Source organism: Helobdella robusta (assembly GCF_000326865.2).
Source record: "Helobdella robusta unplaced genomic scaffold HELROscaffold_43, whole genome shotgun sequence".
Lineage (NCBI taxonomy): Eukaryota > Metazoa > Annelida > Clitellata > Rhynchobdellida > Glossiphoniidae > Helobdella > Helobdella robusta.
Window position 1 is genome coordinate 120,440 of NW_008705028.1, and position 18,084 is coordinate 138,523.

At 30.0% G+C, this 18,084-nt stretch overlaps 2 protein-coding genes across 2 annotated transcripts; both read right to left on the reverse strand.

Annotated features, from left to right (window-relative positions):
- Positions 1 to 13,679: 13,679 nt before the first annotated feature.
- On the reverse strand, positions 13,680 to 14,351 carry HELRODRAFT_177465 (hypothetical protein; the record flags this gene model as incomplete). The annotated part of the gene is made up of 1 exon (XM_009025665.1): positions 13,680 to 14,351. The coding sequence occupies one exon, from the start codon at positions 14,349 to 14,351 to the stop codon at positions 13,680 to 13,682; it is 672 nt and encodes a 223-aa protein (XP_009023913.1).
- A 321-nt stretch (positions 14,352 to 14,672) lies between these two features.
- On the reverse strand, positions 14,673 to 15,428 carry HELRODRAFT_177466 (hypothetical protein; the record flags this gene model as incomplete). The annotated part of the gene is made up of 2 exons (XM_009025666.1): positions 14,673 to 15,167; positions 15,378 to 15,428. The coding sequence occupies 2 exons, from the start codon at positions 15,426 to 15,428 to the stop codon at positions 14,673 to 14,675; spliced, it is 546 nt and encodes a 181-aa protein (XP_009023914.1).
- Between the last annotated feature and the right edge of the window lie 2,656 nt (positions 15,429 to 18,084).

Consider the following 18,084-nt stretch of genomic DNA (forward strand, 5'->3'; position numbering starts at 1 on the left):
AAAATAGACAAATTTTTGATGATAGCAGGATTGTTTCGGAAAATTCATTTCAGTTTTCTTGGAGGTCACAGAATGTGAGATTAAAAAATTCATTCTTAGATCACCGGCCAAGACGTGTTCACTGGATATTATTCCGACGCATATATTAAAAAACATATTGATTCATTTTTAATCTTCATTACTAGTTTTGTAAATTAAAGTTTAAAATCTGGTACTGTGCCTTCTTACTACAAACATGCTGTTGTAATTCCTTTTCTGAAGAGAGCGGACGATAATAAAGATGAATTACAGAATTACTGTTTGAATTTAATTTTTTTTATATCTAAAATTGTTGAACGTGTAGTGGTGATTTAAGATATTTAGATTTGCACTGCCTGATGCCTGTCAACCAATCAGGTTATAGACGCCATCATAGCACTGAGACGGCACTGGTACATGTTTTGTCAGGGATATACAAAGCCGTTGATGAGCAAAAGGTGTTATTCTTGTCATTCTTGGACATGAGTGCCGCGTTTGACTGTGTGGACCACCAAATCCTACTGGATAGACTATCGTATGATTATGGGGTAACCTGTGTTCAACCTGTGTTCAGATCCTATTTACATGGACGAACACAGGTGATTCGTATTAATAATACACTATCTGGTGTCGATGCAATTTTATCTGGTGTTCCGCAGGGTTCAGTTTTGGGACCTATTTTGTTTATGCTATATACATCGGAAGTTTTGAAGTTCATTGAAGCTAGTGGTTTTAAATACCATGCCTATGCGGATGATATTCAAGTAATACTCACAAGCAAACCAGAATTATTGGAAAATGAAGTTCCGAGGTTGGTTAAATGTTTGTCAGATAATGATAAGTAGATGTCAAAAAACAGGTTAAAATTTAATCAGTGTAAAATCAAGTTTTTGTCATTTGGTACACTGTGGCAATTGACTAAGATTGGTATAAATTCAGTATATGTCGATGGTCAGCGTATAGAATTTTGTGAACATGCCATTAACCTGCGCGTTAATTTGGATTCGAAACTGTCCATGAAAAATCATTTGCGAATGATTTCATCATTATGTGCGTATCAACTTCATAGACTATATCGTATTCGCAAATATATGGATGAAACTATTGCACGTACCCTGGTACATGCATTCATTCATGTCCGGGTTATTCTACGGTTTACCTGAAAAATCAATATCCGGGCTTCAATCCGTTCAAAACAGAGCTGCGAAAGTTGTTGTTGGAGGGTCAAAGTTTGACCATGTGACTCAAACATTAAAGGATCTCCATTGGTTGAATGTTAAAAAGCGAATAATCTTCCAAATATGTGTTCTGATCTTCAAGGCCATGAATGAACAATTGCCTGTATATTTGTTGGATGAACTTAAAAAGAGATCTGGGGTTTCTGAGATCAGGGCCTGAACTAGCGTATTTTCCAGGGGGAAAAAACTCAGTGTGCCGCCCCCTACCACGTTATTATTATGCTACTACCATAAGCTGTTGTTTAAAGGCAGTTTTTTAAATTACATACAACATGTTTCTTATTAAAATGTTTTATTTTAATATAGGAAAAAAACAACAACTGTAGTTATAAAACACTAAAAAGTGAAAAACTTTGTTTATATTGCAGCGTCCACGTATCAAGTAATTGTTTTGTATATTACATTAGAAATAAATTCTTCTAGCTTTTTTTAGTTGCAAATGTATTATTGATTACGTCATCGAAATTGACAAGGGATGCTCGTTTGTGTTCGATTGAAATTATTCTTAGATTGGAAAGTCTTTCCTGTCCCATTGTACTTCTCATGTAGTTTTTGATGATTTTGAGTTTGCTAAAACTTCGTTCTCTAGATGACACTGTGACAGGCAATGGGAGAAACATTCTCAATGCAATAGTGATGTTAGGGTAGCCTTCTTCTAATTTATTTTTATAAATGAGAGTTAATATTTCATTTGATGTGGCTTTTTTTAATCTTTGTCAACTTTCAAAGCGTGATGCTTAAAACTTTCTCTTTTAAAGTTGAATTTTTCAATATTGAGATCAGCTGATTATATATTTGCCAATTCTTCTGCTTTAATTTTTAGATCTGCTATCTGCATTTTTTCAATTTTAACATCACTCGAAAATCCAAACATGCTGTTTACATTATTCAAAAAAAGCTTCAAATCTGTCACTAAGTTCTGTAATCATCCGGTCAATGATTTCTAACATAGCCACTTGGTACACATTTTCAACACTTGCAAGAGCTTCACTGTTACACAACTCACCAGGCTTTTTTTCTTTCTTGGTCCCTTTTCTGAAAATTCAGATGTTAGATTATTCATTTTTGCTAACAATTTACCATCAGCAATGGCCTCAGATGGTGCAAATTCTCTGCAAGACATCATGAATGTTAAAAGACCTTTGAGGTTTCGGGCAGCCAAATCTACCGTTAAATCTCTTTTTTGTAAAAATTCGTTTACGTGGTTAATCTTTTCTAACAATGCATGCCAAACTACCTGAGTTATTTTTTCACTGTGACTGATATCTGGAGTGCAGTCAAATATTAAGGAAAATTATTTTGCATCCAAAATGTCTTGTATTATTCTTTGCTTTATGTTATTAGCAATAATTTCTAGAAACTCATCCTGTACTTTATGTGAAAAATATGATATTTGTCCTTTCTTATGCTACTCAATGTGTTGTTGAAGAGAGACATTATAACGAGAAATAAGTTCAACTGTGTTGAAAAACTTTCCACTAGATGGGTCACTGAAATCACAGTTTTCTTTAATTCTTCGAAATGGACTCCCTTGTTTTGCCAAAAATAGAACAGTATTTACAATACAGCGCAATACGGCATACCAGTGCAACTGTTCTTGATGGATCTTATTTTGGAGTTCTGCTTCAATACTTCCATCTACTAAACAAAATTCTAAAATTTTCCAAAAAAAAGCAAAGTTTGTGTTTGGATGAATTTTCATGTTCAGGCAACTTTTTACTGAGTTTTTTCTAATTGGCAAGTTCTTTTTTTAGCTAAAGAAGATATTTGATTTGAAGCTAAATGTGGAAACAGCTTGCAGAGAATACAATAGAGAGCTATATTATTTTCACAGTAGGCTAACCATGATCATTTTATTTTTTGTCCAATTTTGAGAACTTTATAAAACCAATCTTTGGTTAAATTGCGTACTTCTCTGCTACTGTTAATTAAATTTGGTTCAGCCAAATTTTCAAATCTCATTTTTGTTATGAAACACCTTTCATCTCTAATAATAAAAACAATTCCAACTCTAAACCTTCCTCGGATATGAAAAGTAGTCCTTTGATTTATTCATTTACATGTAAAATTGGTTAGTGCGTAGATCAAAATTCTAGATACATCGGAATGACTACAACAACATTAACGAGAAGACTCACTATGCATAAGCAGCATGGATCAATGAAAGCCCATCTAATGGAACAACACAACACTATTATAACAAAGGAAATTTTAGACAATAACACCAAAGCAATTTATTACAACAGAGAATACTTCAAATTAAAGATAGCAGATTCAATTTTCATTTTAATTCTAATTAAGTTACAATCAAAGTCGCTGTAAAAACAAAGACACAAAGACGGAACAATACTATATAACTACACTGATGATGGCAGTTGATACCGAAAAGAGCTTTTTTGTTGTAATAACGTTATTAGTAACGTTTGTCAAAAATGCCAAATATTAAAAGTTTTTTATTTAACCTTAATAAACTTCATCAAGATGATAAAATTCTCGTTAGAAAAATTGAGAAACTCAACTACAAGTTGAATAATGCCGAAAACGCAGTGATCTTTATATATATATATATAACCAACCAACCCAAATAGTAAAGTTAAACTCCGAATTTATTACAACAATAAAAAGACGTCTCACCTAATACTGAAAAACAACTGCAGTCCTAGAGATAACTCTGAGTTAAAGCGTAATCACGTTATATATGAACTTAATTGCCCCTTTGACGGCTGTGCACGTCAACATGACTCATATATCGGGATTACTACTACCTCACTGACTAGAAGGCTTACGATGCATAAACAGAGTGGTGCTATCAAATCTCATTTGGACTCAACACACTCAATCACAATTAGCCGTGAAATCCTCGACAGCAACACCAAAGTAATATACCAGAACTACACGCATCTTAAAATTGCAGAAGCAGTCCTAATCGACATCAATAAACCAAAAATAAATATACAACAAAAAATGACAACCTCACTTCCAACCCGGCGCTTAACCAACAACGAAAACAAAGAAGTAATAAAAACTAGCATCGTAAATAGTGACAAAAAAGAATATGATGCTATCGATGAAGAAAAGGAGACCAAAGAAGATGATCAGCCAATTAAGAAAACTGGAACCTAATTCGCATCAAAGTTCAATTTTACAACATCAAAGTTAATTTTTACAACGTCAAAGTTCATCTTGACAAAGTCAATATTTACCTATATATACAGCAAGGAGCACTGAAGATGATTCATTCGGAATCGAAATATGGCCTTATTTGCAGCATGAATTCGAAAAATAAGTTTATTTTGAATTTTAATAAACTAAACGTTCACCAAAAAACTTTAGTGAGAAAAATCGAAAAAACGAACTACAAACATATTAACGCCAAACATTCGGTAGAATTTATAGAATATTGTAATATATATATATATATAATTTTAAAATTCAAAAACCGGCCGGATTTTAGTTACATTTTTACATACGTTAAAAAATACTCACATTTACGGTTATCTATATGTTGAACATCAAAAAATAACACCAAACAAATAGTTAATTAATTCAAATAAATAAATAAGTTGTGTGATATGCCAAATTCTGTACAAAGATCAGCTTATAATTTATGCATAACCCGTGTTATAGCATAAAGAAAATTGTCCAGCTCACCTCACAATTAGTGATGTAATTATTATGTGTCATGTATGCACGTGCACAGCTTATAATTTATGCAAAACCCATGTTATAGCACAAAGAAAATTGTCCAGCTCACCTCAATATTAGTGATGTTGTAATTATGTGTCATGTATGCCTAGCTTAACCTTTAACATACCATGTTCTTAAACATACCATGTATATATATATTTACAATATTCTATAAATTCTACCGAATCAAACATTCGGTAGAATTTATAGAATATTGTAAAAATTATGGTCTATTACTAACATATATATATATATATATATATATATATATATATATATGTTACATTTTGCAGTTAGAAGTTTTTTAAATAAAATTTTTTCAACAACACGAAGCTGTTTTGTTTAAACTGTGAAGTTTGGCTGACGGCCGTTTCGGCTAATGCCATCGTCGGAGCCTATATATTGTTGAAAATAAAATAAACGAATAAATTTAAAAGAAAAATTATGAATAAAATTGTTCGTTTATTATCGTAGTTGAAGTGTAGAAAGTTAGCATAGTGACAAGAAGTAATGCAGAAATTATGGGAAGTCGATAATAATATTTAATGATATGACAATTTATTGAAGAATTATTAGATATTTAATAATTGGATATAATATTAGCAATAAATATGTATAAAGAAATATTAAGGCGTGGCAAATAATGAAGTTAGTGAACAAATTGTTTGAGTTTTATCGCGTGAAGAGACAAACGGATTGTTGTTAATGGTGCGTTCTTGTGTGTTATATTCGTATAGGATTTTTAGATAAAGATTGAAGAAGATTGTCATATTATTGCGATAATAATTTATGTTTAATTATTAATTTAGTTAGCTCATTGCCTATCACTTCTTTTGGAGAAGTACGTTGGAGACTGGAGGAACCTCGGGGTTGATGACGTATATAATTTGGTATGAGGTTCTCAGATAAACATGTACGGTTGAAGATTACATCCCATTTTGCAGTTAGAAGTTTTTTAAATAAAATTTCAACAACACGAAGCTGTTTTGTTTAAACTGTGAAGTTTGGATGACGGCCGTTTCGGCTAATGCTATCGTCGGAGCCTATATATTGTTGAAAATAAAATAAACGAATAAATTTAAAAGAAAAATACTAGCAGTGTTGTTGAAATTTTATTTAAAAAACTTCTAACTGCAAAATGGGGTGTAATCTTCAACCGTACATGTTTATCTGAGAACCTCATATCAAATTATATATTATTATTATTATTACGGAAATTTATATACAGCGCTTTTTTATTGTTGAATCTCAAAAGCGCTACTAAATCATAGACAAATAAGACGGATATTCATTGTGCAAATAAATAAGTTTTAAGTTGACTTCGAAATTGTAAATATGATAGGTTAGGGTCACGTAAGTATGGAGATAAACCATTCCAAACAATCGGGCCAAGAACTGCAAAGTTGCGGGAACCCGTCACCAAGTTTGTGGTCGGGATAAAAAATAAATTGCGCTCGGTTGATCGGAAGGAATATTTTGAAAAATGAGATTTGTATGATTCAAATCTATCGATGAGGTAGGGAGGTGCTGTATTATTGACACATTTAAACATCAAAACTGCCAACTTGAAGGAAACACGTTTTTCAACCCTCAACCAGTGCAACCTGCTCAAAATAGGCGTAACATGATCGAACCACGAACCACCAAAAACTAGCTTGGCCGCACGATTCTGTATTGACTGAAGCTTTGAAAAAGACCTTTTGGTGACACCATAAAAAAGACCATTGCAGTAGTCTAGTCTGGAAAAGACGAAAGAGGAAACCAAGCTTTGAAGAACAGACGTGTTTAGTGATTTTTTGACATTGCGTAATAAACGGAGTTGATTGGAGCAGACCCTCACTAAATTATTAATATGTAAATCCATCTTTAAGTTTGAGTCAATAATAACTCCAAGACTACGGACAGATGTGGAAAATTCAATGATGTCATTGCCGACACTGATCGATGAAATGTTGACCTTCGACAGCTGCTGCCAAGAACCAACCGGTAATATTTGTGTTTTAGATTGATTTAACTTTAACTGATTCATACTCATCCAAGATCCAATTTCGATGAGACAGTCAGTCAGTTCATTCAGAGAAGCATCAATCGAATCAACAGGACAAGAAACCAATAACTGAATATCATCAGCAAAGGCGTGGGAGCTGAACTCATATTTTTGAATGATATCAAAAACATCAGCAGTGTACATAAGAAACAACAGAGGTCCCAACACAGATTCCTGGGGGACACCAAACGATAGTTTATGTCAGAGAGAGTGTTGTTGTAAGAAACCTGCTGGGTGCAGCCTAAAAGATAGGAAGCGAACCACGATAAGACTGAATCAGAGAGAAAAAAATTTGTGGAGAGTTTATATATGAGACGAGTATGATCGACACAATCAAATGCAGCACTCATATCAAGTAATGCTAAAAAAGAAACGCATTGACTGTCAACTGAAGAGAACAACTGGGAGAAAATATCAATGAGTGCAGTTTCTGTGGAAAAATATTGACGATAGCCGGATTGATTCTTTGGCAACAAATTATTTTTGTTTAAATGCTGTAACAATTGTTTGATAACAACTCGTTCAATGACTTTAGAAATGAATGAAAGATTAGAGATAGGACGGTAATTTGATAAAACGTTGTCGTCCAAATTTGATTTTTTTAGAAGTGGGGTTACAATAGCATGTTTCAAAGGGTTGGGAAAACTGCTAGTTGATAAACATTGGTTGACAAAAAATGTCAAAAATGGCAAAAAAAGATCTATAAATTTTTTAAATATGTATGTTGGAATCAGATCAAGAGAACAAGAACTGCCAGGGGAGTCACAAACTATTTTACGCAATTCATCTGGCGTGCACATTTGAAAATCTGAAAGATTAACAATTGCTTCAGGAGAGACGACCCTAGAGACATACTCAAACTGGATTGGTTTGTTAGTATTTTCTATAGTCGTGCTATGAATATTATTGATTTTATTCACAATATATATATATATATATATATATATATATATATATATATTATGTAGCTATATGATCCATTATGTACAATTATATAGTATATACCCGTGCACAAGTTCTTTTACACAAAGATCAGCTCATAATTTATGTATAACCCATGTTATATCATAAAGAAAATTGTCCAGCTCACCTCAATATTAGTGATGTTGTAATTATGTGTCATGTATGCCTAGCTTAACCTTTAACATACCATGTTCTTAAACATACCATGTATATATATATATATATATATATATATATATATATATTTACAATATTCTATAAATTTTACCAAATCAAACATTCGGTAGAATTTATAGAATATTGTAAAAATTATGGTCTATTACTAACACACACACACACACACACACACACACACACACACACACACACACACACACACACACACACACACACACACACACACATATATATATATATATATATATATATATATTATGTATATATATATATTATGTAGCTATATGATCCATTATATACAATTATATAGTATATACACGTGCACAAGTTCTTTTACACAAAGATCAGCTCATAATTTATGTATAACCCATGTTATAGCATAAAGAAAATTGTCCAGCTCACCTCACAATTAGTGATGTTGTTATTATGTGTCATATACGCTTAGTCTTTAACTTATTGACATAAAATTAATTGATTCAATAAAAATTTTTTTCTATTTATAACATTTTTAAATGTTGATAGACGCTTAAATCCGGCCCTAAATCCGACCACCAAATCAGGCCGGGGTCAGATTTGGCAGGGGCCTGATTTGGCCAGAGCCGAGGCCAAACTTTGGTGCATCCTTAATATATATATATAATAAATCACTAAACACTATGATCAGGTTAACAATAAATTCAATAACAATAACAACAACAATAACAACAATGATAGAATTTACAATAACATCAACGGCATCTGTAATAACCCTGAAAATAATAGCAACGAAAATAACAATGTCGACACCCATAACAACAACACTGATAATGACAATAATAACAACAAAAAGAAGGATATTATACTGTACTACCGTAATTTCATGTCTTCCTCTTATAAAATCGATGAATTGATAATGAAGAATATAATAAAAAATAAAATAATTCCTACAGATCCTAATGATAAAATCAAACTAAGGATTTTTTATAAAAACACTAAAACATCAAACCTCATCTTAATAAATAATTGCACACCACGTGTTGAATCACAACTGAAACGTAGTCATGTCATATATAAATTTTCCTGTCCAGTTGACGATTGTATGCGTCTAAAATCATTATATATCGGCATGACTACCACGGATTTATCACGGAGATTGACGATGCATAAGAGAGAAGGTGCCATTAAAACCCATCTCCTTGACAAACACAACACAACAATCACCAGAGGTATACTAAATGACAACACAACCATCATCTATAGTACCCAACAATATCAAAATCTTGCCATTCTAATAGAAATGCAAAAACCTACATTGAACAACCAACAACAAATTAAAACAACTCTCCCTACGCATAGATTAATTAACAACGTCAACATTGTTGCCAATAATTTTAACGTCATCGATAATAATAATAATAATCATAATAATAATAATACTTTTAATAACAATGATGACGACGATAACAATAATACAAACAACGATAGCAACAACAACAGCAACAATAAAAAGAACAACAACTACAACAACAATAATAATAATGGTAATGATGATGATGATGATGATAATAATAATAATAATAATGATAACGATAATAACAATAATAATAATAATGATAATAATAAAAATAATAATAATAATTAATAATATTAATAATAATAATAATAATAGAAACGTTATTCTAATTAATTTCGCGCTTCAAATTTGTGACATTGTTGGTTGCCATCTTGACAACGGCCACGTAGCATGAACAATCGTATAATTTCAAATATTTTGTTTACTAATTTCAATGAACCTTTGCGTTTTTATTTCGTTACTTTTATTTTATTTTAATATATTAAAAAATACAACTAATTAACTATTAATAGAATTTATTTAAAATATATTGCACTGATGATGACTTTACGTCGAAATAGATCTATATGCATAATTTTAATAATAATATAAAAAATAAACGATTATAAAAATGGGATCTTGCTTGATTAATTTTAACAATTAAAATCATAAACGATTATAAAATGGATTTCAACATTTTGAATAGACTTAATTGTAAAGAACTAGTTCAAAATATTAGAAAATCAACCATAAAACTTGTTAATGCTGAATCGTCGGTGGATTTTTTGAACAACTGTATATATATATATATATATATATATATATATATATATATATATATATATATATATCTAGGCATCAACTGTCATTTTTATAAAAAAAAACCTAATAAAATAGATAAGATAATCGAAATAGAAAAATTAATGAACGATATTATTGAATATGAAAAGAAAAATTTAATTACCGTCAATCCTTCGATTGGTATTCAGTTACAAGCTGAATCCAAAAAACAAAGAGACAATTTTAATAGCAAATTAATTACACAAGAAATAAGAAACAGTTGAAACAAAACCAAAATATTGTTATCCGTCATGTTGATAAAGCGTCAATGTATGTCATTCTAAATAAAGATGATTATTTTGGAAAATTGAGCACAATATTAAACGACACCACTAAATTTAAAATAATAAAAACTGATCCTACACCATCACTAAAAGTCAAACTCATCAAAATCATCCACCGAATCAACAGACATTGTCCTAGTGATAAAATTCCTTCTCTTTTTGGCGAATTCCAACCTGGTTACATTTATGGTAATGTGAAAACTCATAAAACTGACAATCCATTGAGACCCATCATTAGCCAGATTCCTACCGTAACATATCAATAGCCAAATTATTATGTAAACTCTTGACTCCTTATGTTCCCAACGATTACAACTTGAAATCTTCACGCGAATTCATCGAAATTTAAAATACTAATTCATCAGCCAAATACGTTGCATCACTTGATGTGGAATCCTTATTTACAAACGTACCGGTGAAAGACACAATTGACATCATTTTCAATACGGTTTACAATTCAAATATGTCCCCCATCAAAATTCCCAAATCTCATCTCAAATCGCTTTTGGAAATTTGTACAACCGAGGCACCCTTCATTAGTCCAACAGGAAAAATGTATAAACAAATTGTTGGTATAGCCATGGGTTCGCCACTAGGAGTACTTTTCGTTAATTTTTATTTAGGACATTTAGAAAACAAGACGTTTGAACAACATCCACATTTAAAACCATACATTTACACTCGATATGTTGATGATATTTTTGTCGCATTTGATGAACAAGACATGATCAATTTACTCGTTACCACGTTTTATCATTAAAAGTTAAATTCACAATTGAATTAGAAAAAGAAAAATCATTACCGTTTCTGGATGTGCTCGTTAAACATGATAAACGTAGTTTCAGCATCTCAGTTTATGTGAAAGAAACCAACAAAGGAATTTGTCTTAATGGACAAAGTGAATGTACGAAAGAATATAAACTGAATACTATCAAAGCCTTCGTCAGCCGAGCAATAATACACTCAACTACTCAAAATGACATCAATACAGAATTGAATCGCATTAAAAAATTACTTGTTAATAATGGTTATCAAATATCAGATATTAACAATGTAATTAAATTTAAATTAAGAAATATCAGTAACAACAATAATAATAACTTCAACAGAGTTACCAGAAGCAATATTATCACCAACAACAATAATCTTTCTATTGATAATGATAACTCCATTGCCAACTTTATTAACATCATTAATAACAACAACAATAACAGTAATCTTAATATTGATAACGATAACAACAACAATAATTTCAACAATAATCACAATAATCACTATAAAAATATTATTCATAATACTAATAATTATAACGAAAGCATTGTCAACAACAACAACGATGAAGTCAATAATAACAACAATAATCCAGATCACAACATCATAGTCTCACAATGTGATACTATGATGGTATCACAATCATGATGGTATCACATGATGGTATCACATCATAGTATCACAACATCATAGTCAACAACTTTAGTAACAAAACAACACCTACTACAATAACGCCAATAATAATAACAATACTACCAACAGCATCCACAACAACAATAATAATAATGATAAAGATATTATTCTATATTACCGCAACATCATGTCCACTTCATATAAAACAGATGAAAACATTTTAAGAAAACTAATTTACAACAATATCAAACCCGTCAATCCCAATTGCAAAATTAAGTTAAGAATATATTATAAAAACGCCAAAACATCACACATGATAATCAAAAATAACTGTCAACCCAACAACAATTCCATTATGAAAAATAGTCATCTTATATATGAATTTTCCTGTCTTATTGGTAACTGTGTGCACCAAACTTCTTCATATATAAGAATTAGAATGACCACCACTCAACTTTCTCGTCGACTTACCATGCACAAAAGAGAAGGTGCGATCAAATCTCATATAAAAACAACACATAATACAACATTAATACGTTCAATTCTCGACAATAACACAAATGTTCTTTACAAAAACTCCGATTCTTTCACCATAAAGATAGCCGAAGCCATATTAATAGAAATAAAAATTCGAAAATTAAATGTTCAGTTACAAAGTATAACAGTACTTCCGACTCACAAACAGTTATCTAAACTAATTAATAATCCTCTCACTACCAATAACAACAATAACAACCACGTTACCACCACCAACAACCATGTTACTACAAACAACAATGTTAATCATGTTAGAGATGCCAACGACCATGACAACAACACCAACAATAATGTTAATAATTGCAGCAACAACAGCAACATCATCATTGTCGACAACAGCAACAACAAAAACAACAATAACAACAGCAACAACAACAACAATAATAATAATAATGATATTTACAATGACAATGATAATAATATAAACTTGGAAACATGAATATTATAGTATGATGATATGGCTGATTTTTGCTTTTTATTTTGTTGATTTACTTTATGATAATTTTTTCAGCAATTTTTAAATTTAAATCTATTTTGTTTAATTCTAATAATTAAACCTAAATAATTTAAAGTTAATTTTATCAATATGTTAAATATATGGTATATAATAATTAATAATAACATTTTCAAAAATGTTTCGCGCTTAAAATTAAGTTATACTCTATGACGTCATTTGTTTATAAACGGTAATTTTCGTTTCTATTTAAAAATATTTTGCACCGACGATGATATATTTTATATCGAAAAAGCTTTTTGCAATTATTTATATTAATAAACATGAACAATAATAATTTTAGTTTTTTAATAAAATTTTAATTAGAAAACATAATAATTATATTAACGCGGTTGATTTTCTTGAAAACTGTATATATATATATATATATATTATATATATATTTAGGAACGAGGTTTTCATTAATACATATTTTGTTAAATTTATTTGCCCATTTTGCATTTATCAACTTTTTTATTATGGAAATATATATATATATATATATATATATATATATATATATATATATCAATGTGTGTTAAGCCGTAGCCTAACGTAAGTACAAGCCTGAGTGCTCATTATGCAAATTTCATTTAGGAGGCGAACGCATTTTGTTTACATATATGTAGTAACGTAAATAAACAAGCCTTGTAAAGTGTTTAAAAATTTTATTAAACATCTAATCATGAAACGTTAACATTTTTCTGACATTTTTATGTTTAGTGTTTGTATCATTTTTCATTTTACAAAAATTATTTAACAAACAATTAGTAGCACTATACAAAATTCTATTACATATATCAATTGCAGCATGACCATTATCACAGTCTGGCCAATAACTAAATTCATGATCATCTAAAATTGAATTTGTTATTTTGATAGCCATCATTCTCTGTCTTTGTTCCTCTTTAAATATATTCCAAAAGTATCCACTTGTTAATTTCTTTACTACACAATAATTATAGGTTACTAAATCAATAATAGCTTCAGATGGATATTTCAAACCACCCCTGTCCACATTAGCAATGACAGAAAATGAAGGGTCCACATCTTCCATTGATCTATCCAATGACATCAAGTCTTTACATAATGGACACCAATTAAGCTTTTTCAGAGCTATATGTAGACAATATCCAGCAACGTATACAATAATTGGTTTTTCATCTTCCAAGTCAAAATCATTTTCATCAAGCTGTAAATTTTCATATTTTGATGGATCCAGGAAATTATCATTGACATCTTCACTGAATTCATCTTTAATAGTCTTTAGACAGCCAATTAATTTATTTTTCAAAACACTGGAGATTCTTAATTTTTTTTTCTGACTCAAAGATTTGTCTAAGTGATACATTATAATTAGTTCCAGACAATTGTCTGTATAGACCAAACCTAGACTCTAAAGCATCCGTTTGGAATTTCCCCAACAAAACATATTTTAAATTAAATTCGGTACAACAGTATTTACTTGCCTCTATTAGAGCAGTAGTGGTGTGACGTTATTGATTATAAAAAAATTGAAAAAAAACTTCATTATCTTTGTCATTATCTTTTACAATTTTTAACAATTCTTTTAGGTTTGACAAATTATCCTTTTTATTGTTGAAAAGACCATCTCTCTCTTTTTTTTCAACTTCATCCAAAATAGTCGTTATATCAAACATATAATTGACATTTATCGGAGACTCAATATCATTAATAAATTGTAAGCGAACACTTTTAAAAACAATTTCAGTTCTAATTCCTTGTTTACCACGAGTAGATAAACTATTTCTGTTGGTACATCATGTGATAAATTAAAAAATAAGATATCATTGTCTTGACATACGACATTCCAAAATTTAGAAAGTTTAAGTTCCTTTACTTTGTCGCACAATTCAGAAAAACTATTTATTTTGTTTTTTGTTAAATATTGACTGTGCTCCATCAGGCTTTTTGTAATTGCATTGTCAATATTCAAACTTTCCATTCGCTGCCTCTTTTTATCCGGCAATACCCTGAGAGTTACTGATGTGCTGTAGTAGTCTGGGCATCCAGGAAATATTGAAGGAACTGAATCTTTTTTTAATCTTGGCCTCTCGAGAGAAGTCAAAATCATCTTTCCAGATTTAGCATCAAATGAAGATTTTTTAGTAATGATGGCCTCAGCTGGAGAGTGCTTTTCACATACCTTAGAAAAAAAAATATAATTATTATTTGTAATTAAATTATTAATAAAATTAATAAATTTCAATAAACATGCTACTCACTCACATTACAACTAATAATAATAAAACAAATAACATAGCTATGTAATGTATTATAATTTTGTAACAATGTAAGGAATTTAGTTAAAATCTGAAATCCTGGTCATGCACTTTATTCAATAGATCATGCTTACTCGTGAATGCAAGTAGGTTTCCAATCTTTTCTCGGAATTGCAGATATCCATTTTTGAAACATGTGTTCATCTTTAGGAAAACGAAAGGAATGTACTTTTTGTTCAATTGTATAATTCCCTTGGCAAAACGGAACAATACATTTATTCACCATTATTACAAAATATTATTCCTTCCGAAATTTTTCGATAATTAAATCCGAATAACAAGTAACCAATTACGAAGAAACGAATAAAACGTGCAACGCCGATCAAGTAAACAAGAAAATGAAATAAATCGTTCGCCTCCTATTTGATCAAAACATTAAAATAGGGATGTGAGCGCTCAGGCTTGTTATTTACGTTAGGCTACGGTTAAGCGCAGTGTGTTAAGTGCATTTTTAGTGTTTATATAACTAGTCAATTTGTATTTATAAGAAAAATTTGATTACATTTTGCTCATATGAATGCGTGGACACTATACATACTATACTTTAACAATTTCAAAATATGTCGATGTACTTCACTCATGTCTCGAAAATTCAGGTATTGGACTTTAAACAATTTGTTAATGTACAAAAAACGAAATAAAACTCGAAAAGCTTTAGTCTGTTCAATATTTTTCATTACATGTAGAAAAATATATAATAAAGTTGTTTCATTTAAAAGGGTATTACAGTCCCACAGATAACTCGGTTTCTGCTTTGACTACCGGCTAAATTACATTTCGACAAATTTTTATTCAATCGCTAGGTGAATAAATTTTTTGGTAAGATACCTATTTTCTTTTTAAATTGTTTTGCATATTTTAAATGACGCTAAAATAATTTCTAAAATTATATTTCAAATATGCTATATTATTTTATTATGTAACCTATATATAGTTAACAATCAAACGCTTTTTTATCTATGCTATTCAAAATTATAGTTTTGCATTATTATTGGCCCCGGTTACACATGATATTATCGGTCGCTACTGCTACTTCTACTCTACTGACTGAGCTAACTCGGTGACCGATTCGCAGACCTTTGACAACAGAATATGTGCTGTTGTTAAGGGGTTAATAGCATATTACGTACATGTTCCATTAAGCTATCGAAATCCACCTTTGACAAACTGCCCCCTGAATTATAGAAATTATGTTAATGTTATTATAAAACCACTGAACTTTATATAATAAGAAAAAATATAATAGACTACAAGATTTTTCGCCGGAAATTTTGAATTGTAAACAAATATTGCCGTGTGGAATTTTCTATCGGTGGTCGCGATTTTGATTGGAAAATGTTAATTTAGTCTGTGTCGGCGAATGAAATTCCTTATTATCGTTACATATGCCATGTAATATTGTTCCGTAATAATTTTAGAATCTTTGACTAAATAAGCTGTTCAATCGTTGGTTGAAATTATTTTTGTAATATACGTTTTTAAATAATATTATATATTTTTTGTTTATTCATGCATTCTAATTAATTTTAAAATATTTTCAGAAGTTATATTTAATGAACATGATTTATCAATTTGTAGTAAAAAACGCGTTCGTTATTTTGTACAAAGTATATTTTTAATTATATTAATTTAATTAATAACAAGAGTTAATCTATGCTAATCAAAATTATTGCTCTAAATTGTTACGGACGCTTTTGTGCATATTACCATCTGCTGTTAAAAGTAATGTAACGTTGATTTCATGTAAACGTACATATACGGTCTGAGTCAAATTAAATAAGTAATTTTTTTAAACAAGTTTATTTCGTGAAAGAAGGTAAAAACAAAACATGAAAAAGGATTCCAAAAGAAAATAAAATTCTAAATATGGAACCCTTAATTAGTTGAGTTGAATATCGGTTCAGTTATAAAAATCGTTGATTTTTGTTATGGTTTGTTACGTGACTGGCTTTTTGACCCATATAGTCCGGTCATTTTCGTGTAAACAGTGAATTAATAAATATATATAACTAAACAAAGTAAATTATTTAATAATCCGTTACAAGTTTTTAATTTTCTTAGTTACTATGGTGTTGATAGTCAAAATGTGTTTTCAGGAGCCAGAAAATTTTCAATCAGGAGTCGTTGTCGGACATATTTTTATTTATATAATTTTAAGCTATAAAAACCAAATAATATTTCCAATCCTGGCATTCAAACTTGGAATTGCCCATTGTCCATTATACGTTTCGCTGGAAATATGGGAACCATCGGCGTCACGCTTTCACTATAGTTGACGAAGGGAGAATCCAGTGGGTGATTTTTTACAGCATAAAAACAGTGTACTGATATAATTGTTTCTAGGCCAACGTTAAAATCAAACGCTTTATTTTTATTTAACTTCCTACATGTAATTCAATGTTTAAATTTTTTTATCTTACCTTAAATTCGACGGTTCGGCTACATTCAAATTAAAAATTACATTTATAGTCTTTGGTAGAAAATCATTGAAATCATCAACATTAAAACCAAATGAAGAGAATTAAAAATATTATTCAAATAAGATAGTAAAAACACAAAACAAGCAATATAAAAATGCGGAGTTCCAATATATTGTTCATTACGCTAGAAGATACTTCATAAACAGCTTCTGAAACATAATGAGGTGTTAATAGATATTGAGTTGTTACAGACGATTATACTAAATAAAACTTTTTTGAATAATTATCAAAAATATAAAAAATAATGTTCTGATTTGGTATTCTTCCTAACAAAACTAGCAGCTAGTCATTAACTGTAATC